Source organism: Cavia porcellus, unplaced genomic scaffold (genome assembly GCF_034190915.1).
Source record: "Cavia porcellus strain 051 isolate PalLab524CR breed Dunkin Hartley unplaced genomic scaffold, mCavPor4.1 scaffold_20, whole genome shotgun sequence".
NCBI classification, from domain to species: Eukaryota; Metazoa; Chordata; class Mammalia; order Rodentia; family Caviidae; genus Cavia; species Cavia porcellus.
The window spans coordinates 33,167,679-33,194,193 of NW_026947503.1; the positions used below are offsets into that span (position 1 = coordinate 33,167,679).

Sequence of the window (26,515 nt, forward strand, 5' to 3'; positions counted from 1 at the left end):
TTGGCCAACACAGTCTATAAATAGAGTGGAGTGGAATTAAAATTAGACCAACTTTCCTCGGTTTAAATGGGTTTTTCCGGCCATTCTGGGCTCTGGAGGAGCCAGGCCCTTGGCAGTCTGGCCAGGGGCGGGAACTCAGCCGACTGGCGCAGACCCAAGTCCTGGGCTGCAAGAGGAAATAGCAAGAGATGGCGTCTGTGGGCCCCATGGCAACGAGACCGGCTTCCGGCTGACCGACCCACCTCTGCTGCTGTCACCTCGAGGCTCACCATAGCAACGGGATCTCTGCGTTGGTGGAAGAGGCAGGGTCGGCTGGTCACGGTAGATCCTCGCAGCCGCCGTCATACCGACGGGACTCAAAAATGTACAGCCAGCGGTTTGGGATCGAACAGCGGGAAGTCAAAGGCCCCACTCCCAAAGTAGTAATTATGGTAAGCGCAAGACAGGGATACAGTAGCCTGCATTTTTCTCCATCTCTTTGCTCTCCAGCTTAGCACAGCGCTTATCCCCTAGTTGGGGTTTTCTGTAGACAGCAAGTGCTGGATATGGAGGGTTGATTAAAAGAAGAAAGGTGGCTCACCTACTTATCCTCCCTTCCACTCATCCCCTCTCATCCTGCTCTCCCACCCAACGTCTAGTCACAGTACATAAACGGTCTGTATTTGGAGACTGACCACTTAAGGTCTTGGGATTTTCAGTCTCTCAAGAACCGGAAAAGCACTAGGTGGGAGCCATTTCCGAGATCTGAGGTGGTAGTGATTTAGCAGAATGATCTTGGGCTGAGCCTTGTGCCCCTAGGAAAGTCAGCTGTGAAAGGGGACGTGAACTGTGGGGGGTTGTGTGTGGCTATGGAACCTTTTCTTTGCAAACTGGGCAAGTAACTGGATGGTAGTGATAGGTCAAGGGAATGTTCTGTGCTGCAGAACTTGATAAATCTTGCTGAGAACCCCTAAATACTGGTCCAAGGACCGCAGTCCTTTGTTCCTACAAACTAGTTTCTTCAGGCCAGAAAATCTACCTTTATCATTAGGCAGTTAGCTATTCCCTGAGGCCCCAGCTCTGTGCACAGCAACATGGAAGATACAAAAGTGAGTCCAGTGACCCTAGAAAGTTTACTCATTAGAAGCATTATCCCTGCCTTCACCAGAGCTTATACTCGAGTTGCAGAACCAACTTGCTCATGCATGAACCATTAGAGATTAACAGTAAATTATAATCTATATCTCTGTAATGGCAGTTTGTAGAAAAAAGATCAGGAATAATCAAGGATACAATTATATTATTCTCCACTGTGAACAGCAAATTTCAGTCCAGCTACAGACCTGTTCCTCCTCCTCTAGGTCCAAAGGACTGTAAATTAAGGAGCTGGAAAGCAGTGGTATGTATAGAAGCTTCCTTAGGCTGGAGGGTTCAAGGTGATAATCTAGACAGAATTAAGAACCGAAACTGATCTTTAGATCCTATATCTAAACAGTGGGGGCTAGACTATTTTTTGGGTGCTGATTGTTACTTATGTTGAAAACCAATAAAGAACAGAAAAAAATACCTCCAAATGAAAAAAGCAAGGCTATTAAAGACTTGTGCTTAAAGAAGAATTAAGAAAAAAAAGTAGAAGCCAGAGTTGGTACGTATGTTCTTCAGGTGTCAGTGTATGATAAATACAGATGTTAGAGAGTAACAGAATAATGTTAGAGAAAGAAAGTCACTAAGAGGTAAGGCTTGTTCCCTAAACAATTACCCAGAAGAAAACAATTTCAAATGTAATGTGAATATCTACTGAAAGTGCATTTATCCTGCTTATGTGACAAATGAAAAAACTGAGGCTCACTGAGATTTAATTAACTTGCTGAACACTGCTTGTGATGGATGAAGGCCAGAATCAAATTTAGGATGAAGGCATTCTTCTTCTTAAAACATTAAACTATAAACTGTACTTCTGAAAACTATAATAGTAACAGAAGCTTTCAATGACCTTGAAAATACAAAGTTATTAGTAAATCCTGTGTTATCCTGCCTTTTGCATGTTTCAGATCTTAAGTGTCCACTACAGTAGCCATCTAGCCACACACACGTGGCACATTCTTTTTTTTTTTGAGAGAGTCTTGCTTTGTAGCCCAGGCTTGAACTCTTGGTAATCCTCTTGCCTCAGCCTCCTGAGTGATGGGATTACAGATATATGCCACCATGTCTCACACCTGTTTTTTTTTTTATTTAAAGAAAGAATAGAAAAAACAAGAAAAAGGTAGAATAATACAGAATTCAAAAAAAATTAACATCGTAAAATCACTAGTTGATACATTACATATTGTCATCTTAAAAACAGTTGTTACAAAATCAAAGCAAAAAAGTGGCTAGACACTCAAACATTGACAGTGCAAATCATTCTGTTCACGAACAGAAATTCAGTAATATGGTTATCTATCTTACACACTTATTCATACCGTTATATCCTTTAAAGCACTTTCCTTCCCTTTCACTTTTACAATATCTGTTATACTTCTTGGATCTTATTACCTGACAGTTTTTATTATTTTTTACACTAGAAAGACAATGTGATATTTACTAATGTGTGTCCTGTTTATTTCACTAATGAGGATATTCTCAAGTTGCCTCCATTTACCTATAAAGGCCTCAAGATCATCCTTTTTATAGCCAAGTGGTACTCCATTGTGTAAAAATAACTCATTTTTTTCATCCACTCTGCAGCTGATGGGCATTTTGGTTGTTTCCAAGAATTAGCTATTACAAATTGTGCTGCTATGAACATGGGTGCACATATATCTCTGTGACATGACCTTTTCAATTTTTTGGGGAAAATAACCAGAAGGGGAATAGCTCAATTGAACCTTCAATCCTAGTGTTTTGAGGAATCTCCATATTGATTTCCACAATGGTAGCACCAGTCCTGCACACCCACCAACAGTGGAAAAGTTTTCCTTTTCCCCCCCACATCCTGGCCAACATTTGTTATCAGTTGATTTCTTTATGGCAGCCATTCTTTTGGGGTGAGATGAAATCTCAATGCTGTTTCAATTTGTATTTCTCGAAGGACCAGTAATGGTGAACATTTCTTCATAGATTTATTTGCCATTTGTATATCTTCATCTGGGAACTGTGTGTTCATCTTGGATACCCATTTTTGGAGAGGATCTTTGAATTTGGGGGGCTCGATGTTTCTCACTTCTTTATATATTCCAGATATGTCCTTTGTCTGAGGGATTGCTGGCTAAAATTCTTTCCCATTCTGTGAGGTTTTTTTTCACTTTCTTGGTGATTTCTTTTGAAGTGCGAAAACTTTTTAGTAATATGAGATCTCAGTTGTTGATTCTTTGAAGTTTTTCCCATGCAGTTTTGTACCTGGTTTTTGACCACTCAAAATGTTCCTAGAGTCACATGTTGAAATGATAACATTTTGGATATATTGATTAAATAAAAATATATTATCAAAATGCATTTGTTTCTTTTTACTTTTTAAATATTGCTACTAGTAATTGCATATATGTTTTATATTATGTTTCTACTAATTAATGCAGATTTTTTTTGTCTTTTTCTTTTTTATCGGTACTGGGGATTGAACTCACAACCACCTGCTTGCAAGGCAGGTGCTTATGCCACTGAGCTAGATCCCCAGCCCCTAATTAATGCAGATTTTGAGCAATGACAAGATGGCTTGGATTATGCTTCCTGATTAGAGAACTCTAGGTCATACTTTATTCATCTGGAAACGGAGTCATTCCCAAATTGGGGTCTCGATAGAAAGCCTCAAGCCTTAAAGGCCTTCCTGGTCCCCTAGCTACTGCTCATGTTGTTTTATGCCACCCATCACCCCAATTTCTCTCTTTGGACAAAAGGTATCCCAGAGCCTAGTTCTGGGCCTAGTCTGCCTTCCTGAAGACTTAAGACAGTTGCTTATAGATGACTTTAGTTCATGGTTCCTATTCTCAGCCCACATGTATACCAGGAGCTTGAATACCATTATGGCCCTGCTCTGCTTTGGTGTCACAGATGCTGCATTCACAAAATGCCAAAAATTATTAGAGAATAGTAGTTAACTGGCTCCAAGTAGTTCTGGTATAAATTAGGTACTTCTCATATAACACCCAGCATCATTTTTTGACTCCCTTCTTCAGACTAACCTCATTTTGCTCGGTTACATATAGATGCCCTATATATGACCCCCAAGCCCAAAATCTTTTCATCAAACTATCTTCCAATATTGATTTTATTTTCCCCAGAGATCTTATCACAAATACCAAACACCCATATGCTGGTAATCCTGATACTGATAAATTTTAAATATAATTTATCTGGTTGATTCTTTACCTCATAAGTTCAAGAATATTTTTACTGTGAATCAGCACCCCCAAGGCTCACACCCTACCTAAGGATGACTGAATAAAACTGTTGGTGGAAAGGCCAAGCTTGGACTGGAAGCATAGCTCAGTGGTAAAGTGCTTGGGTTTAATCCCTAGGATTAAAGGAGAGAGAAAAGGAAAGAAAACATAAAACTCAAAATATTAATTGCATGGTGGCTTCAGGAGATGCAGAAATAGTATCAAATCCATCCATAAACTTTTATTATCCACTCATCCATTTGTATGGAGAACCTGACCGAGGTAGGAACTGTGTTCAATGCTAAGAATACAAAAACGCTAAGAATACAGTACTTTGTAAGATTTTGTTTAGTACGTATTCAAAGCTCGCGTGCATTTCCAACCTTTTAATGGTTTTACACAACATATTGTATAAAAACAATACATTTATAGAAATAGATGCTACCCCAAAATAACAGGAACAGAGCTCTTGTATCCGAACTTCTGAAAATCATGGAAATACATGCATAAAGTTGTACCACAGCTTTCTTTTTCTTTTCCTTACTCTCCCTCCTCCTTCCTCTCTTTACTGCTTCTTTCCTACTTAGCTTTTCATTTTCAAAACTTTCTCTCTCTTATTCTATGACACCCCTTTTTATATAGCCTATAAACTTAGGTAGTAGCCCTTCCTCATTGAAAATATTTTGATAGTGGTCCTGTGGTATAACAATATGTAACAGCAGGTGTCAAGATCACGGTAAGGAATGAAATAACCTCTAGTTTTTTTTTAGGTTGGGTCTCACTATATAGTTCATGCTGGCCTTGAACTCATTCTGTAGCCCAGGACTGGCCTTGAAATTGCAGCAATCCTGCCTCAGATTCTCAAATGCTGGAATTATAGGCATGTACCACCACACCTGGCTAAAAACTTCTCCTTCTAATTCTACCCAGGTCTACCTTTACTATTTGAAGCACTTTGGGCACATGGTACTCTATAGAGTCTGATAAAAATTTGAAGTTTTTAATTTCAAACAATATTTTTAAAATAACAATCTACAAAATTTTTTCATGATGGTGCAAAAGCAGTAGGCATTAAATAGAAACTCTAATTTGAATTTTGAATTTGGGTCCTCTCTAAAATGTTATGGCTTGTGTCTAAATGTTCCCCCCAAAGTTTATCACTCATAGGTGAGATTTTCAGAGATGGGATCTAGGACATGTGATTATTGACTGTTTGGTGTGTGAATATTGACTATAGGTGTGTGATAACTCATTGATAACTGATTGATTTAGCATGGTTCTTCTGGACATGGCTGAATGGATTTATGGAAGACAGAAGGACCACACTGGGTACGGGTGGCATCAACCAATAGGTTTGTAGCCTGAACAAATTATAAAAGAAAAGGAAGGCTCTCTGCTTTGCTGCTTAATTCCTTTCTGCTATGGACTGTTTCTCCTTTGCTATGCCAAACTACCTTGGAGCCAAGCTATTATTGACTGACATGTCTGTAAACTGTGAGCTAAAATAAACTTGTTCCTCCTTTAACTTACGGATGTCAGGTATTTTGTCTCAGCAATACAAAAGTAACTAAGACACAGGCTAACAATAGATAGTGTGATAATCTCAAGATGCTGGGGAGAGCATCAAGTCACATAGCCTTCAGTGACCATAATATCATGAGGGTGCATATGAATCTCTCTACAGTGTATTGTGTTGCCAAACTGTCACGTTCAGTGAGTTAGGTGTGGTTTTTATGCATACAGTTTTTCATCTTACAATGAATTTGTCAGGACATATCCCATCTTATGTCAAGAAGCATCAGTATTTGAGACTGATTTTATGACATCTTAAGTATGAGTTCAGAATGAAACAGATTACTCCTTAAGGTGCTTAAGATGTTTTCATCTTAATGTAATTAGTTTTTATGCCCAATTTTATCTAGTATGATTATGAATATTGTTAAAGGTCATAATTAGTTGAAAATACACTATTGATATTTGGCTTATTGTAAGTAATAGTTGCGTTTTTATTTTAAGAGAGCCAAGCCTCCCAAAGGCCCAGGGGCTGAGCAACATCTGGAAAGAATCCAACGCAGCCACCAGAAGTATCATGCTACTCTGGCTTCCATTAAGTCAATTGAGCAGGATCGCCTCAAAGTTGACTGGGATCAACACATTGACCGCAAGTTTTTAAACAGCCTTGTGCAAACAAGAATTAAAGATGCCATGCAAGGGTTTATCATCAACACTGAAGAAAGGCGAAATAAGTAAGGCCCATACTATGAAGCATTTCTGAAACCATACATTGATATTGGCCTGTCAGAAAATCAAGTGTAAGGCGAACATGGTGATATAGAGCTGTAATCCCAGCCTTTCTGGCACAATATGTTGCAGTGAGAGAGTCACAAATTCAAGCCCACTTTGGTCAAACAACATTTAATGACATAGCAAGTCCCTGTCTCAAAATGGAAAATAGGAAAAGACTTGAGGATATAGCTCAGTATGAAAGCCCAGTACACACACACACACACACACACACACACACACACACACACAAATATGTAAGAATTCAAGTATAGTCAAGATCATGGCTGAGTTATTCATAGTTAAATCAGTAGTAAATATTTTTGCTTTTGCTAGAAAACCAAAGAATACATTATTTTACTTTTTTTCCAGACAAGATTTCACTTTGTAGTTCAGGTTGGCCTCCAACTCATGGTGATCCTCCTGCCTCAGCCTCCTGAGTGCTGGGTACATTTTGTTTCTTTAATTGAAATCTATCCATTTTGCTTCTTTTGTTGAAGATACATATATCATATTTCATCTGTATACGGTCAAATAAAATATAACACAGATCAATGTCATTTTATGGAGGGCTAAAATCTTTTTCTGCTACAAAGTTTATGATTTGACATTTTGAAATTTAATATAGCAACAATCAATAAAATGGCATGACAGTTTTAATTTTTTTGTCTATTGTTTTAGGCTACGTGAACTTTTAGCATCAGAAGAAAAGGAGTATTTTACTGAAATGCAACAGAAAGAAGAAACCATTGAGGAGAAAAAAGACAGAATGAGAGAGAAAACCAAATTATTGAAAGAGAAGAAAGAAAAAGAAAGACAGGATTTTGTGGCTGAAAAGTTAGACCAACAATTCAGGTAATCGAATAGTGAAACACATAGATTCTGAATTTAGCATATTAAAAAGGCTTAGAAATTCTAATTTGCAGTAAATTATAGGGGAGTAATCACAGTAATCATAGCTTTGCTAATTTATAGATAAGACGCAAGTACTGAATTTTTCTGAAAATTCATCTGTAGAGTTCTATGCTTGTTTTCCAATTAGACTGAAGTACCAAGTGAGATTTTGGTACTGATTTTGGCTGTTAACCTTATTCTTGCTGTTGGCCAGAAGTTCTTTTAAAGCCCTGTCCTGGGAAGTCTTTGATAAAGTTGGGCTTGCTCTCTACTGCTGTAATCTCTTTCTGTGCTGAATGTGTATTAGGCTCCCTCTTCTTTATTGAATACCTGTATTCTGATACTCAGGGTCTGATAACCTGGACTTCGGACTCACTTCCGACCCCTAGCCATGATGATCCCCAGTTTAGATCCTGGGCCTTCAATGTACTCACTCTGATTCTATGGCTATCTACATCTGCCTTTTCATCTTGTTTTTACATATGTAGGTTCTTGAATCTATACCCTAATTTCAGCCCAGTGCTGTGCGCTTACACTTGGAAGATCTGCAGGAAAGACAGTCTTCTGAGATGACCTATAGCATCACATCATCGAAAGCTTGCTGCATGATTTTAGCTTCACAAACTAAGAGATGCCCTACCTTTGCAGCAAAGATATTACAGAAATTGTCAGTGCCTCCCTAGAGTTACAACTCTTAGAGAAAGAACATACTTCTAATTTATAATTTAATTACATTCTACAACCATATGTTTAGTGTGTCTTATACTTCTAATAAGGCGATAGAATTGCTGTCTTTTATTTTTGAGGTTTGTTTGGTTTATTCATTTTGCTCCTTTCAATGCAGTAATGGTTATGATGTGACCCATGGACTGTCATGGGTCACATCAAAATCATCCGCGTCATGTGCCTTTTAATTTTAGAGTAACTGATTAAAATTTTATCTTCAGAAAGGATTTTTAAAATTCAAATGTTATCCAGAAGGGTTTATAACATAGTCATTAGAGTTCATTCAATACTTAAGTTTTATAGAGCAAAATTGTGAGGAAGGTAGAATGTGGGTCATAATTATAATTATGATTATAATTCACCAATAAGACTGCAAGTATTCACTTAGGTAACATTGACCCAATGATAGCAAGAGCATATAGGTGACATCAGTAACCTTGGTCAATAATCTATAGTCTTAGTCTGGTCTTCAGTCATAGTTTTAGTATTCTTAAGGAATGACCCACTCCTAATGAGATAGTGAGAAATCTCAAAAAGGTATTACCAAGAATCTCAAGCTTGTTTATCCCTTAGGGAAGTAAATCTAGCCATTGTGACTTTAATCTTCTTCAGATGCACCTTCAGCCAGTTTTGATGCATTTCCATCTTCTGCACTGAATCATTCCCTGAAGGACTCAGCCCTGTCTCACTGCCTACTATGTATTTCTACCTGACCTATCTGTGTGTAATAATCCCTTCTCTGATCAGATATCCCCCCTAAGTGTGGTTACGGGAGAAGAGATGTAGTTTCCATCTAGCTGCTTTGAGCTGAGAAGGGTCGGTGTAGGGGAAACCGCGGACAGGGGTCTGCTTTAGAGAGCTAACCTAGCAATTGCAGTTCAGCAGTTATGAATTCCCTTTATGCGGTCAATCTAGTGACCCTAGTAAAAGGTGTATGACACCTCTGCCATTGTTCCATCTGCATGATCATTGGAGTTTGGTAGCCTCTCCTCCCAAATACCTTGGTGGACCCTCCAAGATCATTTAGGGGAGGTGCTTGATGTCAGACACACTGAGTTCTTGTTCCCCAAAGTGGAAGAATGAATTTTAAGGGACAATAGAGGTTAGGAGGAGGAAGATTTGAGGTGGATATGGGGAATAGGAATAGGTCTTGAGAAACAGAAGGTATCCCAAATGAGTTGCCCCATTTAGTAAAATTTTTGAGACTCTCCTTTATGCTGGACTCTGTGATAGAAAAATTGATTGGCTTATGAAAAATTAATGTCACTTAAATCATCAAGTAACTGACTGAGTGGCACAAGAGTGTGGGGCAAACTGGATTCAGGAACAGATGGCCCAACAGTAATGTAAGCTCTGGGTTAAAAACCTGGCAGAATACAGAAAAGATACAAGAGTTAATTTTTCACAGTATTAAAAATCGAAGTAGGTAAGAAATCTAGAGGTCACCAGGTGACAACCAGACACATGGAGGGATCAAAGAAAAGCTTTTGAAATCTCTCTATTATTGACAGCAACTCCATAAAGTTGCTATTAGCAATACAGAGTGCTCTAATCCCTCCTACAGGGGCCTGCAGGAGAAGTAAGCTACTGCAAGGAGCAGAGGGTACAGGTTGCAGGGGGAGATGCTAAAGAGGGCCATAAAGAAAACCAGAGTCAGGATATGTAGGGCCAGAGAGACCATTTGCACTGTCCTGCAGAGGAAGTGGAGTTTCCAAGACAGGAGTTTGCCTAGGTCTTTAAGCTTGTAACAGTTAAAGCAGAGTTTGACTTAGATTTTAAGTACTACATAAAGTACATACATACCTACACCACATTCTCAGTGGAACTTGGACATCCTCCCTACTTGCAATGAGGGAAAGATGCTGGGAAGGTAGTGGGGATACTAGTGAACTAACTCACAATGGCCTACTACTTTCTATTCCTTAGAATTGTTTCTCATTATATTAATAAAAAAAGAATGCTCATAAGAGATTTGTGTTCTTAAAAATGAATGAACTCTGCCTGGCAAGTGTGGGGTCATGAGTTCAATCCCTGGTATCCCCCCAAAATTAATCAATTTAGCAACATATTACAAATTTTACTTTTATGACTATTTGCTAGTTAGATAAATTTATAGTACTTTTAAAGGAATAAATTCATCCTTCAGTAATATAATTAATCTGAAAACAAATTCTTTTCAGTAATTTTTAATGCAAGACAGCCAAATCTTTGATACAGAACATCAAACATATTTTTGAGTCAGGGTGCTATATTATGTCTCATTACTGAATGTAAGTGAGGCTTTAATATGTATAAAACAAAATTTTTCTTCTATTTATTTTTATATAACATGGTATATTTGTCTATTCTCCAAGTGATAGGCATTTTATTAGTTTTATTTGGACTTTTATGAAGAAAGATGCTATGCATATTATCTTTTGATGCATGTAAATAAATGCATTCATTTCCCTTAGATGTATACTAAGTGAGATTCCTAAAATATTTGATACCTGAAGTGGATCATTATCAGTGATTGCAGTCATTTGCACTGAAAATTATTTTCACTAATAATAAAATAAATAATGACAAAAAGATTGCCAGTGACTTCTTTTTACTTTTTTAAAGTTTTTAATGTTCAAACAATTATGTAGTCATAGAAAATGGAAAGGTAATTTCAGAGGTCCCAGGTACCCTTCACTCACTTTCCCTCAGTGGTTACATCTTGTGTAACTGTAGCACAGCAGTAGAAAGAAGGAACCGACACTGGTGCAGTGAGTGTGTACTTCTGTGAGCACCATCACATTCAAGGTACACATCACTCTGCTGGTGCTGTGGCTCAGGCATGTAATCCCTGTTACCTGAACGGCTAAAATGGGAGGATCACAAGTTCAAGGCCATTGTGAGCCACTTAGTAAGACCCTGTCTCAAAATTTTAAAAGGTTGAGGGATATAGGTAAGTGGCGTAGCACTTACCTATCCTGTGCAAAGCCTTGGGTTCAATCCCTAGTTCCCTTCCCCCAAAAAGAAAAGCCCTACTTAGTTTTCTCATTGCTGAGACACAATATCCCACTCCTACAATTTAAAGAGGAAAAGGTTTATTTTAGCTCACCATTTGTAGAGGTTTCATTCTGTAGTTGGAAGGCATAGTGGCATGAGAGTGGGATGTGGGAGTTAAAAATCAGTGAGCCATCAGAGGAGGACGATGTACTCTTCCAGACCATGTCACTATGACTCACCTTCCCCCCACCAGATTTCACCTTCCAGCCTTCCAATATCATGCTAGCTATCAGCCCATCAGTAAACTAATCCACTATCCCACATCCACAATCCAGTGATTTTCCAAAAGCTCCACTTGAGTGCCTGAGGTTTTAAGGGATATTTTAGTTAATCTTCCCATTGCTAAGACAAAATGTCCAATACCCAAAGGTAAAGGAGAAAATATTTATTTCATTCCAAAGTTTGTAGAAGTTTCAGTCCATAAGCAGCTGGCTCCAAGGCACAGCAGCATGCCAGAGAGGAGAAATGGTCCATGGCATGGCAGAGGAGGCAGAAAACAGCAAGCAGCAGTAGCAGAAGTTTCCCTTATATTCTAAGCAGTCTATAATCTTATTGATTAGTGCCCCACATCCAGAGTTGGAAATCCTTAATCCCAGCCTCACATACCCTAGATCCAGCCACCTCTGAACCCTCCCCCACCACACACACACACACACACACACACACACACACACACACACTAAATTATGTGAGGCTCTGGAGGGCACAACTAGATATAAGCCATAATAAACAGTACAGAAGAAAGGAAATACTCATTCATTTCTACAGAGATTCCTCTGATGCTACCCTTTTTTTTCTCATCCCAGGCATCTCACAGCATTCTTAACCTCTGTCAACCACTAAATCTATACTTCCATAATTTCATCAATTTTTAAAATGTTCTATAATTGGAGTCATTATAGGTGATCTTTGGAAGTTGGCCTTTTCCACCTTTGAAGTCCTTCCAAGTTTTTATGTAAAGGAAATTTAAAAAATTATAACCTGACAATATATTAATATCAGGAAAGGCAGGCTGAGCCAATTTAGACTCAGCTAACCTAGAGATTCCCATGCTATCTGTAACTTAAGATATAACAAAATTTTTGAGACTGGATAACTTATAAAGTAAAGAGATTTATTTGGTTCACTAATTTGGTGGAGAGAAGATTCAAATAGTATAGTTCCAGTGTCCTGGCATGGGTCCTCTGGCAACCACATAACATGATGGAGAAATGGCAAAGGAATCTTCTGTGTACAGACATGTGCAAGTGAAAAAGCAAGAGATGACAGGGGATCTTGCTCTTTAAAGGGTGGTGCCCATGACCCAACTACCTTTGACTAGGTCCCTCCTTTTTAGTCTCACCACTTCCCAACACCACTGAGGACCAGACTTCTAGTACATTAACCTTTGTAAGGCATATTCCAACCATAGTGGGCTCAAGAAACAACTTTTGAAGACAGTTGACTTATTAAATTGAAAGAAATGATGGGATCTGAACACTTACTGAAGAGCATTTCTTCCTGAATGTTGCATCTGGCTGGGTCTGAAAAGGAAAGAAGGCAGCCGCAATAGGGCTGTTCACTCAGCTTGAGCAGGAACCTCTTTGTGAGCATGTACCCTGTCAGAGTTATCAGAGCAGTAGAGAAGCTTCACTGTGACATGCTGACCCCATCTGTAAAGCTTCCTTGGAAGTGGTACCAATGTCTCTTAACTAATGCTATAAACAATGGGGCTGAGGGAGTCACTCTCTCCCTGACTTAATGCTAAGCAGCAGCCTGTGGTCATTCTTGCTTACACTGTCCTAAGAGGGGTAGAAAATAAAATAAAACCCCAGCAGATCTTAAATGCTCTAGGTGACAATACATGCCTGTTAGATCTCCTAGCCTGACCTTAGTCACATTCACCCTATTCTCACCTCACAAATATATCATTCACTAATTAAGATCAGAGTGAATTCTGGGACAAAGCATGCATGTTAAGAGCCCCTGAGATGACTCAGCACCCTGTCAATCATTCCTGTCAATCACACCTACAGATTCAGGGAGAGATACCTGGGCTGAGATGCAAATCCTTGTAGTTCTGAAAGCCTGATTTATCGAAGTGTGATGCTGCTATTGCTGTTTCTGTGTGCTATGGTTTGTATGCAGTGTCTTTTCTGTCACCCAACTACCTTTCTCTGTCTGTGCCTTATCTTTTGTGGGACGGACTTGCCCTATGCACAGCTTCCTGTGATCTTCAACAAATATAGCTGCTTGCTGCTTGCTACTGGATACACACTTGGCAATTCTTTCCTTGTGGTACACAAAAGCCTGGACTATATCAGCCCATTCCGTGGTAACACGTAAGGCCGCAGTACCCGTCACTTCTGTTTCCTCTATAGTAATAGTTAATAATACTAGTAATATTAACAGTGATAGGTAATAGCCACCATTTATTGAGCCCCCATCTGTCAGGTATTTACATCTGTTCTCTTTCATCTATACTAGAGCCTGAATGGCAGTTATTTTACAGATGAGGAAACAAGCTCCAATAAGCAGTTTTTGATCCACAGCCATACAGGAAACGGCAAAACTAGTTTTCAAAGCCTGCTCTTCCTGCCTCCATCGCCTGAGCTGGCGCAGAGCTTCCTGGCCCTGCCTCCCTGCGGCTCCCTAGTGTTTCCTGCACACAGATGACCTGCTTCCAGGTCCTGGACTTTTCTCATTGCTGTGAGTGACTGTAAGGAGGGATCTAAATAGAGGCGTGCCTGACGAAAGGCTGTTTGTCTTTTCCAAAACTGTTCTTTAGGGAATGCTGTGACGAGCTCCGGAATCAGTTGTTCCGCATCCACCGGAAGACAGTGTGCGAGGAGCGGAAAGCACAAATAGCATTTAACGAGGAGCAGAAGAGGCAAAAGGTGATAGAAGAGCAGATGTTCGCGAGGCTCTGGGAGGAAGACCGCTTAGCTAAAGAAAGGCGAGAAGCCCAAGAGGAGAGGAAACAGAAGGAGCTGGTGGAGAACACACGCCTGGGACTGAACGCCCAGGTCACCAGCATCCAGGCGCAAAGGCAGGCTGCACAGCGCCTGAAGGAAGAGGAGGCGCGCCTGCTGGTGGGCATTTCCCTGCACCGTGTGGGCGAAGGCGTTTTGGGTGGAGTACACCTTGCAGGCTCAGCTGTACAGTTTGCCTGAGAGCCTGGGAGGTTTACAGGGAGCACGTTTCCGTCTTGGGATTCTTATTGCTGTTTAATAATGTGTATAAATCTGTGAGGTAGGATCAAAATATAGACTGAATGTTTAAATTTTAGAAATTTTATTTTAATAAAAGACATTGCCATTAATCTTCTTCAAAACACTCCTTGTTTCAAACACACTTAAACCATCATTCTTGTCACATTCTGAAGCAGTTCTGAAAAATCTTATTTCATGAGTGTCTTTATGAGGTGTGACACAAAAATACTCTACGATGAATGCTGCTGCCTGGTGCCAGCCAAGGGAAAGGCAGGCTCATATAAAACATTACGCTGAGTGTTCATTTATCTGATTCCCTGGATCTGGCACCATGCAGCTTTCGGTCTTCCCCAAAGTCAAAGTGACCATGGAAGGTAAAGTTGGGTTTTGTTGTTGTTGTTTTTCACTGGGCCTCAAACTCAGGACCTTATACTTACCAGGCACACGCTTATGCCGTGAGCTACATTCCCAGCCAGAGATAAACATTTTGAATCAGTTAAGGACACTGAAGCAGCCATGACAGGGCAACTAAAGATACTCTAGGAAAAGGATCTCCAAAACTGCTTCAGAAAGTGACAAGAGCAACGGATCAAGCATGTTGGAAGTGAGGGCAAGTAAGTTGGGGGGGATTAAAGGCAATGCATCTTTTACTGTAATACATTTTAAAAAAATTAAACCATATTTTTCAGTCACACCTAGATGTGCAGATGTGCACAGATGCACAAAGGCTGGAAGGTCAGTACACCACAATATTGAGAGTAGTGGTGGATGCTGAGTCCTGGGATTAAACGTGATTCCTCTTTATACTTTTTTTGCATCTTCAAAATCCACAGTTACTTATTACCTAATAATCACATACAGATGCACCAGTTTTTAGAAGCTTTATTGCTGACTCTGCAATGAAAACACGTTTTATTTCTTACAGTACCTGTGAATTTAGGTGTGTGTGTACGGGTGCATATGTCTAATTTCTAAGAAATCCCTCAGTCTCGTTTCTTACAGCAAGTTTTGTCTACCTGTAGTGATTGAGGCATTATCTTTATTACTGTTCAACCTTAGGAAAAGGACAATGCACAGATTAAACTTGAAAGTGAACAAGAAAAGCTAAAGAAACAGAAGACAAAACAGGAAGTTAGAAACAACTTGCAGAAGACCTTACAAGAGAAGATGGAGTTTATTCAGCAGGAATACAGACAAGAGCAGGCTTTGAACATGGAACTTGTGCAAAGAGCCCTTCAAGACTTACAGGAAGAGGCAGATAAAAAGAAGCACAAAAGAGTAAGACATTTATTTAATGCATACTAGGTGCTGGACAGGATTTCCTGTTGAGTTCTCAGTCATGTGGAAAGTGACCCAAAATTATGGTACTGAGCACTGGCACCATCTGAAGGGGACTGGAAGCAATTTCACAGCACCAGAATTAGAATCTTCAAATCAAATCTTGGCAGGAATAAGAAATCTGTGTTTCAATGAGCAACCCTAGGTCTTTCTCATGCTCACTGAAGTTTGAGAATTCCTAGAATTTGGGAAGACATTACTGAGAAAGTGGCATTTGAGTTGAAACTTACAGAATATGTAAAGTCTTAGGGTCAGGTAAAGAGATTAGGGAAAAGCATTTTACATTTATTTAGCCACTTGTGCCTTTGCAATTTGTACTGAACTTGGAAAAGTTTTGTGCTTTTCTTACAGGACCGCACTAAATCCCCAGCCCCTCCTATAGAAGCTTTATTTTGGGAGTCTTGGAGCTTGAATACAGAGCCTCCAGATGCTAAAGCACATTGTGCCACTGAGTTTCACCTTAGTCCCTGTTTCTCAATGAAACTTTTTCAGATGATTGTAAATTTAAATTTACATGCTGTTTTAAGAACTAATCATAATATCTTGCAAAACTCCAGTACAATAGCAAGGTTGCAATACTGACATTGATCCAGTCAAAATACAGAACATTTTCATCACCACAAGGATCTGTCCTGTAGCCTTTTTGTAATCACTCTCTTGCCTGACCAGCTCCTTGAGTAACCCTTTACAAACCATAACTTTTTATTTTTGATAATTTTATTTCAAGAATGTTACATGAAAGAAAGGATATAGTATATAATCTGTTGATTTTTCATTGCACATAACCTCCAAGATTTTCCAAGCTATTATACACATCAGCGATTAATTTCTTTTAATTCTTGAGTAGAAGTCATAGTATAAATGTATTAAAAATTGTTTAACCTCTCACATGTTGTTTAACCTCTCAATGTGAATGTATTTGTACTGCTTCCAGTTTATGGCTATTCTGAGTAAAACTACTATGAACATTTGACTATAGGTTTTTGTGTGGACACAAATTTTCATTTTTGGGAATAAATACCGAGAAGTATAATTGCTAGGTCATATGGTAGTTACATGTTTAATTTATGAAGAAATTGAAAGGGTTGGGGTGTGCGGTGTGACCCAGTGGTAGAACATAGTATTCTCTATGCACTGGAAGCCCCTGAGTTTAATCTCCAACAGAGAGGGATGGGAGAGGGAAAGAGGGAGGGAGGGAAGAGAGGGAGGAGGGCAGAAGAAGAGGAGAAGGAAGGAAGGAAGGAAGGAAGGAAGGAAGGAAGGAAGGAAGGAAGGAAGGTGTAAAATTGTTTTTCAGTATAGTAGTACTTCCCACCAGCAGTACAAGAGCCATTTGGCTTCTCCACATTCAGATTACCATTTGATGCTAAAACTATTTTTATTTTATCCTGAAAGATATGTAGTGATACCTTTATTTTGGTAGATGTATAGCAGTATGTCATTAGCATTTTTTTAATTTGCATTTGTCTAATGGCAAATGATGCTGAACAACTTTCGGGCATCTGTATATAGTCTTTAGTGAAAGATCTCTTCATGTCTCTTGCCCATTTAGTAATTGACTTGCTTGTTTTATTTTTTTATTAAGTTTTTGCTTTCAATTGAATCATTTTGAGAATATATTGAAATAAGATTCATAAAGTACAGCACACCCATTTAGAGTGCACAGTTCAGTGGAGTTTAGGGCATTTATAGGCAATGTGAAATCATCACCACAGTGTATTTTAAAACATTTTCATTGGTGCTTCTTGCTTACCTACCCCAAACCCCTAAGCCACTACTAACCTACTATCTGTCTCTATAGATTTCTCTCCTATGAATTTCATAGGAGAGAAATTCTATATGAATGAAATTATACTTTATGTGATCTTTTCACTGGCTTCTTTTTACTTAACATAGTGTTTTCCATTTTTATCCATGTTATAACATGTATCATTTTATTTATTCCTTATTTGACTATCTAATATTCCATCATATGGCTGTATCACATTTTGTTTATCTATGCCAGCTGATGGACATTTGAGTTGTTATCACTTTAGTGTTATTATAAATAATGCTGCTGTGAACATTCATTTACTATTTTTACTTGGACAAATGCTTTCATTTTTTTTGCACATACTGGAGTAGAATCAGGGGATCATAAGGTTTAACTTTTTGGTAATTGCTGAACTATTTTTCAAAATGGTAATACCATTGTACATTATTACCAGTAGAGCATGAGGATTGGGATTTCTACAAATGCTCATTGTCTTTTTATCATTGTTGTTTTAGCTGCCCTAACACTGGAAGTGATATTTCATTATGGTTTTGATTTACATTTCCCTAAAACTAATTGTATTGAACCTTTTTTTCTTGTGCTGACTGGCCATTTTCACATCTTATTGGAAAACTCTGAAGTCTGTTGACCTCTTTTGTCCTTTTTTTAGTTGGTCAATTGTCTTTTATTATTTAGTTGAACTCATGGCAGGCTCAGTGATGCACGCCTATAATTTCAGGAGCACGAAGAGGAAGGATCACAGATTTGAACCCAATTTGGACAATTTAGTGAGGCCCTCTTTCAAAATAAAAGGGGCTGAGATGGTAATTCACCATGGGAGCACTTCCTGGCATGCATGAGGCCCTGGGTTCAAACCTCAGGTACTATGCTACTGGACAGTAATCAACTAAAAATAACTGCATTATATACTAAGACTTGTTTACCACATCTGCACATTATATTCACCTGGGAGCTTAAAATTTATCCATTAAAATGAAGGCTTGGGATGAGACTCGGCTTTCAGTGCTTTTGTTTTCCTCCTCCAGGTAGTAGGGATCAAACCTAAGACCTTGTGCATGCTAAGTATGTGCTATAAAGCAAAGCTACACCCTCAGTCCTCCCCAGTACTTATTAAAGTTTCCCTAGGTTATTCCAGAGTATAATTATTCTCCAGTTAGGTGATTTCCATTTAGGAAGACAGTGACTTATTTTATAAGTGTAAGAGTTCATCAACCTAAAGGAAAATAACCTTTATCATTGAAAATGATTTGGCAATTGCTTTGAGAAACACTTTGGGAAAGTATTTTAATTTATTCAAAAAAGCATTGTGAAATATTTCAAACAGATACAAAAAACAGTATACTGAGTCCCTATGTATCCATCACCTAGCTTCAGAAATCATCAGTTAATGGCCTGCCTTCCTTCCTTCCTTCCTTCCTTCCTTCCTTCCTTCCTTCCTTCCTTCCTTCCTCCTTCCTTTCAGATCTCACTGTGTAGTTCAAGATGCCATTGAACTCATAGTAGTCTTTCTGCCTCAGCCTTCCAAATGCTGGAATTACAGATGTCCATCATCATGCCCAGCCTTTCTGGTTTGATCTATTCTCACCAGCACTCTTCAGTATTTTGAAATAAACTCTAGACATATTAGTTCAGCTACAAATATTTTAGTGGATGGCTCTAAAGGATTGAAATATGTCTTTTTAAAAAATGTATCCTTAGTATCATTGTCACACCTAAAAATTCTAAATTTCTCTTTATGTAGGAAGATATGCTGAGAGAACAGAAGATATATCTTAAATATTTGGAACAGCGACGCCAGGAAGAAAAAGCTCAGGAGAAAGAATTAGATAGAATGTTAGAGGAAGAGAAGCAAAAAAAGTTGGCTGAGAAGGACAAGATGCTGAGACTTGAAAAGGAAGCAAGGAAACAGCTCATGAATGAAGTCACGTGTACAAGAAAACTCCAAGTTCAAGAAAAGTGTAAGGAACTGGATTACAGTTATTATACTGTTTACTCTTACTTTGGCTTAGATAACAATGAACATATTTAAGTAGGGGTGATAAATCGGGTGATATATTGGGAGGGAGTCACAAATTATTTAAAGTAAGATCCTTTCTTTTGTAAACTTTAAATGAATATGAAGAATTTCATATTCCAGCAGATTCTGAGCAGTACCCAAAGAGATATTCTCAAAGTTAAAGGGAAAATATGTCATTTGAATTTTGTGCACCTTGAAGATTATAAAACACAGGAGAAGATGGGATATCCTCTTCCCCTCAACCTTTTATCTTCCCCTTTTTCTTTCTGTAATATTTCCCTATTTCCATATCTTTGCTTACTAAACTGTTTCTGCATATGGATGCCCTTGATCTTGATCTTCAGACCCAAGGCCAGCTCAAATATTTGTATTTCTCCAGTCAAAATGAGTCCTCTTGCCAGGGCTTTCACTGTGCTTTGCTCATATCTTAGCTGACCAGGACAGTTTCCATCTGAAGAGCATTCTTGAAATTCGGGGAATTCTTCCACTTTTTGATGCCTGAATCCAGTCCGTATCAGTTACTAAGTTTTTCTTTCATAAAGAAAGCTTGAAGTATTCTTGCAAGGATAAGATTTGTTTTCAGTTTTCTGAGAGTTACATCTGTGCAGAGGTGGCCCTGTCTCATGGAACTCATGGAACTCACTAGACCTGGCTGCATCATGCTACCAGGTGACATGTAGTATCTACCCTGTGAGGTGCTTAAGTGAGCATTAAGACTACTTTTAATCTCATAGTTACTGTATGTCTATTATAATATAGTACATTACTATCTCCTCAGCCTCAGGTTGGTCACAGTGTAATGTTTTTGAGAGAGTTAACTGCTACCTTCAGATTTCTGTCACATGCTAGAGATGTAATATATAGACACATTTAATTATAGGGTAACAGTACATTCCTATAACTAGTCTTGGTTCTAGTGATTAATTCTCCACTCCAGGAATTATCACAGCATTCAAAAATTGTTAAGCCAGTATTAAATGGAACTTTTTAGAAAATGATAAGAGTTTACAGACAAGATTTTTGTATTCATCAATGATAATTTGAACTCAGTGGAAAACATGAAAAATTTGAATTTTTGTATCATGTATGTTATGGATTTAAAAACCTAGTGGTCAATTTAACACCAGCTGAATTAAATCAACACAGTGCTAAGTGTAGATGGCCCACCAGAGGAAAGTTGCCAGCATAAATACAGATGTGGAAAACAAGAGCTCGGTGCTGCGGGTTCTCCTAAGTGTTGCTGTTTTAAGCCTCTGGTTCTTCTGGAGGAGCTTGTCATGCTAGCTTCCCTGATATGAATTCGGCCATTATCATCAGAGGAGTTCAGGTCCTTGTCGTTGAGGGTGGCTATGGTTCACCTTGGGGAAGCTCTGGTCCTTACATTGAGCATCACTTCCTGGCTCCAAAGGAGAAGATGTGTGCTGTCTAATCTCCAGGAGAAACTTGTCATGCTGGCTTCCTGTGTTCAAATTTGAGAACTTGACTGTTCTCATCATTGGAGGAGCTCAAGACCTCCTTGTTGCTAAGGATGTCTGTGGTACTTTTCAAGGCAGCCCTGGTCCTTATTTTGAGTGTGACTTCTCAGCTCCAGTGTAGAACCCACAACCTACCAGCACAGCTTCTTTATTCACTGGCACAGACTTTCTGGCTTCCACCTAGCCATTCCCAGCAGACCCATAATAGAGACTGGCGTGAGTCCTTGTGGTTCTAGACCTCTAGTTGGACTTGTGGGAGGCATTGTCATGGGCTCAAGGTCTTCAGCTGGACTCACGCAGGACATTGCTGTAGGATCCAGGCCATTGGCTGAATATTCTGTTTGGGTCTCTAGTGTTGTGGATAGATTTCCTACACTTTCTTGTTTTAACTCTGGGTGATATCATAAAATAATATTATAAATTCTGTGTCCTGATTGTAATTGTTCTCCTCCCAACCCATGACTACAATAATTTATAAACAAAGAAATGAAATCAAACATAACTCCACCACCCAAGAATTCTTTAATTCACAACTCTGAGTATTTCTACTAGGTATAAATTTTCCTTCACAGATTAGGAATATGTGGTTGATTGCATTTATCCTTTTTGTGAATATTCTTTGTTTTCTTTGTCTTATTTTTCTATTGGGATGCCTACATTTTTTTATCAATTTACAAGATTTTTTCTATTGTAAAATATTTATTTTATAATCTCTTTTAATAAGAAACATTGGTCAGGAGGAAGTCAGTGTGGATCGTGCGTGTGTTATGCCAAGCCTATTCTTTACTTCCTGGAGAGGACTGCTTCTCCCTTCTTGACCCAAGGTCCAGCCCAGTCACTCCAAGTTCCGCCTTCTTGAAGACATTATGACTTTGCTACTCAGAAAAATATGAGCAGGTCTTAAGAAAAGACCTTGACAAATATTCCTTTTGCCTTCCTCAGTACAACGGAAAACCAAAGAACGGGAAGAACGTGCTATGGAACAGGAACGCATAAATGAAGGTCTTAAAGAACTTAACCGTCAAGAGGAGGAGAATTTTGCAAGGTACAATTACATTTTAGTTATCATTTATATCCCCAAATTTATACCACCAGATTTTTAACACAGAGAACAATGTGCGATAATTAATGTGTTACTGACAGCTCCATCCTAAGGTTTTCTAGGGGTCTCCCCCAAGTCCCCTTGACGAAGGTGCTCTTAGGAATAACATAAGAAACTCCTGGTCCTTGGGAAATTCCAAGGGTTTTAGGAGCTCTGTATCAGGAACTGGGAACAAAAGCCAAATAAAATTCTTCTTATGCCACAGCTAGTATTAAAAATGTGATTTATTGTTGTGAAATGATGCAGCCTCGATGGAAAACAGTATGGAGTTTCCTTTTTAAAAAGATTAAAAGTAGAACTGTCACGTGATCCAGCAATCCCATATCTGGTATTCCAAAGGAATTGAGAGCAAGGACTCAAGGAAGTATTTACACATCCATATTCACAGTAGCATTGTCTGCATTATTAAGTAGAAGAAACTCAAATATCCATCAGCAAATGAAAAGCTAAACAAAATGTTGCACGTATAAAATTTTAGAGATCAAGAGATCTCTGAAATAAAAGCAGTAATTGATATATTACAGATGGTATCTAGAAGAAGGACCAGGTCTTGAGTGTGACTTACAGGGTCACGATAGGATTTACGGTTTCATCACTGGGGAATGTTGAAATACTCTTTTGTTGGTTTGGTCCACGGCTTCTAACAGTTTGACTTTTCTTATCTCTCTCCTCCTCCATCCTTGGGCCCTTGTAAGTAAATTTGGCACATCTCAAAAATTTTTCTTATGCAATACAATGGACTATAACATAGACTTTAAAAGAAAGGAAAATGCTATAATAGGCAAGCCACTCACAAAAACACGAATACTGCATGGCTCTACCTTTCTGAGATGTCTAATCCAACATTAAGTAGAACGTGGTTATCAGAAGCTGAGGGAAGAGGGGAAAATTGAGTTGGAGCTTAACGTTTATGATGTTTCATATTTGCATGGTGGAAACATTTTGGAGATCTTTTTTATAACCATATCAATATACTTGATTACTGGACTGTACCCTTAAGACAGTTAAGGTGGTAAATATTGTTATGATTTTTTTACTGCAATAAAAACTGTCTCAGAGATTTTTAATTGTATCATTTTATAGTAAAATTGTAGCTTATATTGTTTAAGCCAAAAACTTACCGAGTTAACACTGAACAGAGTGGTGAATAACCCAACCTGTCGGCAGCAGTGCCAGACCACTGCAGGCCTCCCCTGTTTAGATTCTGAGCAGAAAAGAGAACAGCAGCCCAGCTGCTGACAGGACAAAGGAATAGCTAAAGTGGCATGCCTGTGGAAACCCATTATTGAGTTTTTCTTCTGGTGTTTGCCACTCTCCCTCATTTTCTTTTTCCTAGTATTGAGTATTAACCCCTTGAGTCATGAGCTACATCTTCAGCCTTTTTAAAATTTTGTTTCAAAACAGAATCTCAGTAAATTGCCTGGGTCGACCTTGAATTTAACAAACCTTCTGCCTCAGCCTATAATTCCAGTGAGGAGCTGTGATTACAGACATGCATCACCATGCCTGGCTTTCCAAACGATTCACTGTGAAAATTTTTAGACATACAAGCACTTATTCTGATTTTACTGGAAATCTTAATTTGGTTTCACAAGTTAGATCTTAATTGTAATGTTCTAAATAAATTCATATACTTACGTTTATAATTTTTTATTTAACGTTTCTAATGCTTTAGACGCTGTAGTCTAGCTCAGGAGTACAGGAAGCAGCTTCAGATGCAAATAGCTCACCAGCAGCAAGCCCGAGAGGCAGAGAAGGAAGAGACTCGCCGAGAGTTTGAAGCAGGGATAGCAGCAAACCAGAAGTGCCTGGAAAAGATCCAGAAGATCCTGTCCAGCCAGCCTGTGCTCCCTCGGAACATCCATCCCATGCGGAGGGCGTGCCCCAATAAATTTCCACTATAGCTGTTTAACATCAGTGTATCTTTTCTTAGTCTTTTATAGTTCTAATCTGCTGAATGTTCCTTTTAACGCATGCATGAACCATTCTTTTCTCAAGGTTTACATAAGTTTTACACATAATATTCTTTTTCAAATAAATTTGTTCTTTTTAAAACGATGTCATAAACTTACAAATCAGAAGTCTATTTCACATCATACCTTTGTCCTTGATTTGCCTCCGTCTCTCTTTCTTTCTTACACACTTACTAATAACTACATGCCTACTCATTTCCTATTTCCTCTTCCCTACCTTTGGTTTTCACTTCTATTTGTAATTCAGTGTCAGCAAGGCACTTATGCAGGTAAGACTGGGGACTAACAGCTACTTTTGATGAACTCACATGTTCAGTCATTCAGTGAGGATTTACTGAGTGTCTCTAATGTACCAGACACTATGGAAGACCTTGCAGCAGTTTGCCCTAAGTTATTCCATTGTGAGTGCAATTCTTTTTTTTTTTTATCGGTACCAGGGATCAAACTCATGACCGCCTGCTTGCAAGGCAGGTGCTTATGCCACTGAGCTAAATCTCCAGCCCCTGGGAGTTCAGTTCTAAGGACAAATGACTTCCCATCTTGTGAGTGCAAGTAGGCAACCACCAGATGCTGGACACATAGAACTTACTAAGAAGACCAATCATCATTGACACACAGCACAGTTATAAGGTACAATAGCATAAATAACCCATTCATGTCAATAAAAAAATTACTACCTGTGAACTTGCTGAATTAAACCAGGGGCACATAGACACTTGGACCTATTGGACCACATCAAGGACACCAGGCACATAAACTTATCAGACAGACCAAAGAAAGATGCACCTCCCTCACCAGGGACATCTAAAAGACTGCCACAAAGTGCAACCATCCCTGCAAAATGGAAATTTAAAAGTTAGATTTTGTTTCTTTTAGAGATGGACTATTTCTCCAAACTTGGCCTTGCTAACCATGTAACCACACCTTCTCCTCTCCTCAGCCCCACAGAAGTGACAGAATGTGACAGAAGGAGGCCTGGAGTCTAGTTTCCTTTTCACAAGAAATGGGAGAAAGGAAGTGCGGTAAAGCAAATTGGAGACCTTCATTGTCTCTCTGTGCTTCCCCTCCCCTCGTCCTTCACAATAAAAGCCCCTTGCCCTACACAGTGAGATGATAAGGCAAATAGACCCCTCTAACTCTTGAACCTAACTTTAAATACATCCTTTGTCTTAAAATATATGGCCTCCCTTGTTTTGGTCAGCAAAAAGCAAAGGAATCTGAGCTAAGAACCTAAGTGGCTAGTAACATAGCAATAGCATCACCTGTTACAGACCACACTTCAGAGCCTCTGCCCAGCAGGTCACCATGGTGACAAGTTTCTGACTCTGATTCTGGAAATCAGCTCAGTGTAGATTTCCTTACTCTTTAATGCTGTCCACTTTAAAAATCATCCAGATTCTTTCACCTTGATAGCTCTGGTAACCCTTTATCTGACCACCTGTAGTCACATTCCTATAGTACTGACTCTTTACTTTTGCTCTCTGTACCATATGTCTACGTCCTATGGCTATCTTGGCCATTTCTTAGCCTCTCTGTAATAGAATAGACCTTTTGAAGCATGATGTGATTTGAGTGTCTTAGATAGTAGTGATTAAGATTGGAATGGGGCTCCCTGGAGATGTAGCTAGGTGATAATAAAGCTCTTTCCTAGCATGTGCAAAGCCATGAGTTTAATCCTCTGTACTTAAAAAAAAGAAACAAAGAGAAAAAGAAATGGAATAAAGAAGTTGCAATTGCCATGGTCACAACTACCAGCTGGTTAGAAGTGCTCCGTGATGTAATGCTGTTGAAAATGATGCAGCTTGTGAATTTATTAACAGTCAATAAGTTCTGACACTGTGGGAAGACTTAAATGTGTCAGTCTGTGTCACTCATGACAAAGCTTCAAGAGCAAACAAGAGCAAAAACTAAAGTTCCTTGCTCTTGTAGAGTTTACATTCTAGTGGAGGAAAGTAAGTTATAACTGGTAAGTACTATAAAGAAGGAAACGACAGGAATGCAATTTTATGTCACTTATTTTATTTGTGATTATCATAAAAGTCCTGTCTCACTTTGGAACAGAGATCTAAATGAACAAGTTACTGAAAAACAACTCCAGGCAGATAGGAAAGAGCCAGTATAAGGACCTTGGGGCAAAAATCTGCTTAGTGCATTTGAGAGATGTAGTATTTGTGCTAAATAAAGCAAATAAAAAGAAAATGAAAGAAAATCACTTAAGTGATAGGGACCAAATGATGAAAGGTCTTGGCCATGGCAAACTCCGGCTTTTCTCTGGCTATTGGAGGCTGTTTTATGGCTTTCAATAGGTAAGCAATATGATATGGTAAGAAATTTATTGTTGCTGTATTGAAAATAGACGCCAGGAGATGAAT

The 26,515-nt window shown here is 38.8% G+C and overlaps 1 protein-coding gene across 1 annotated transcript; it reads left to right on the forward strand.

The window, feature by feature from the left end:
* Positions 1-63: 63 nt before the first annotated feature.
* On the forward strand, positions 64-25,804 carry Cfap53 (cilia and flagella associated protein 53). Its single transcript, XM_003474049.5, has 8 exons — positions 64-431; positions 6,351-6,580; positions 7,299-7,472; positions 14,041-14,344; positions 15,524-15,742; positions 19,318-19,534; positions 22,011-22,113; positions 23,846-25,804. The coding sequence occupies exons 1-8, from the start codon at positions 363-365 to the stop codon at positions 24,072-24,074; spliced, it is 1,545 nt and encodes a 514-aa protein (XP_003474097.1). The 5' UTR covers positions 64-362; the 3' UTR covers positions 24,075-25,804.
* The last annotated feature ends 711 nt before the right edge of the window (positions 25,805-26,515 follow it).

Coding starts and splice junctions, on each gene's coding strand:
- Cfap53 (XM_003474049.5), top strand. CDS start 363: ATGTACAGCCAGCGGTTTGGGATCGAACAGCGGGAAGTCAAAGGCCCC. Junction 7,473..14,040: donor AAGTTAGACCAACAATTCAG/GTAATCGAATAG, acceptor ACTGTTCTTTAG/GGAATGCTGTGACGAGCTCC. Junction 19,535..22,010: donor ACTCCAAGTTCAAGAAAAGT/GTAAGGAACTGG, acceptor TGCCTTCCTCAG/TACAACGGAAAACCAAAGAA.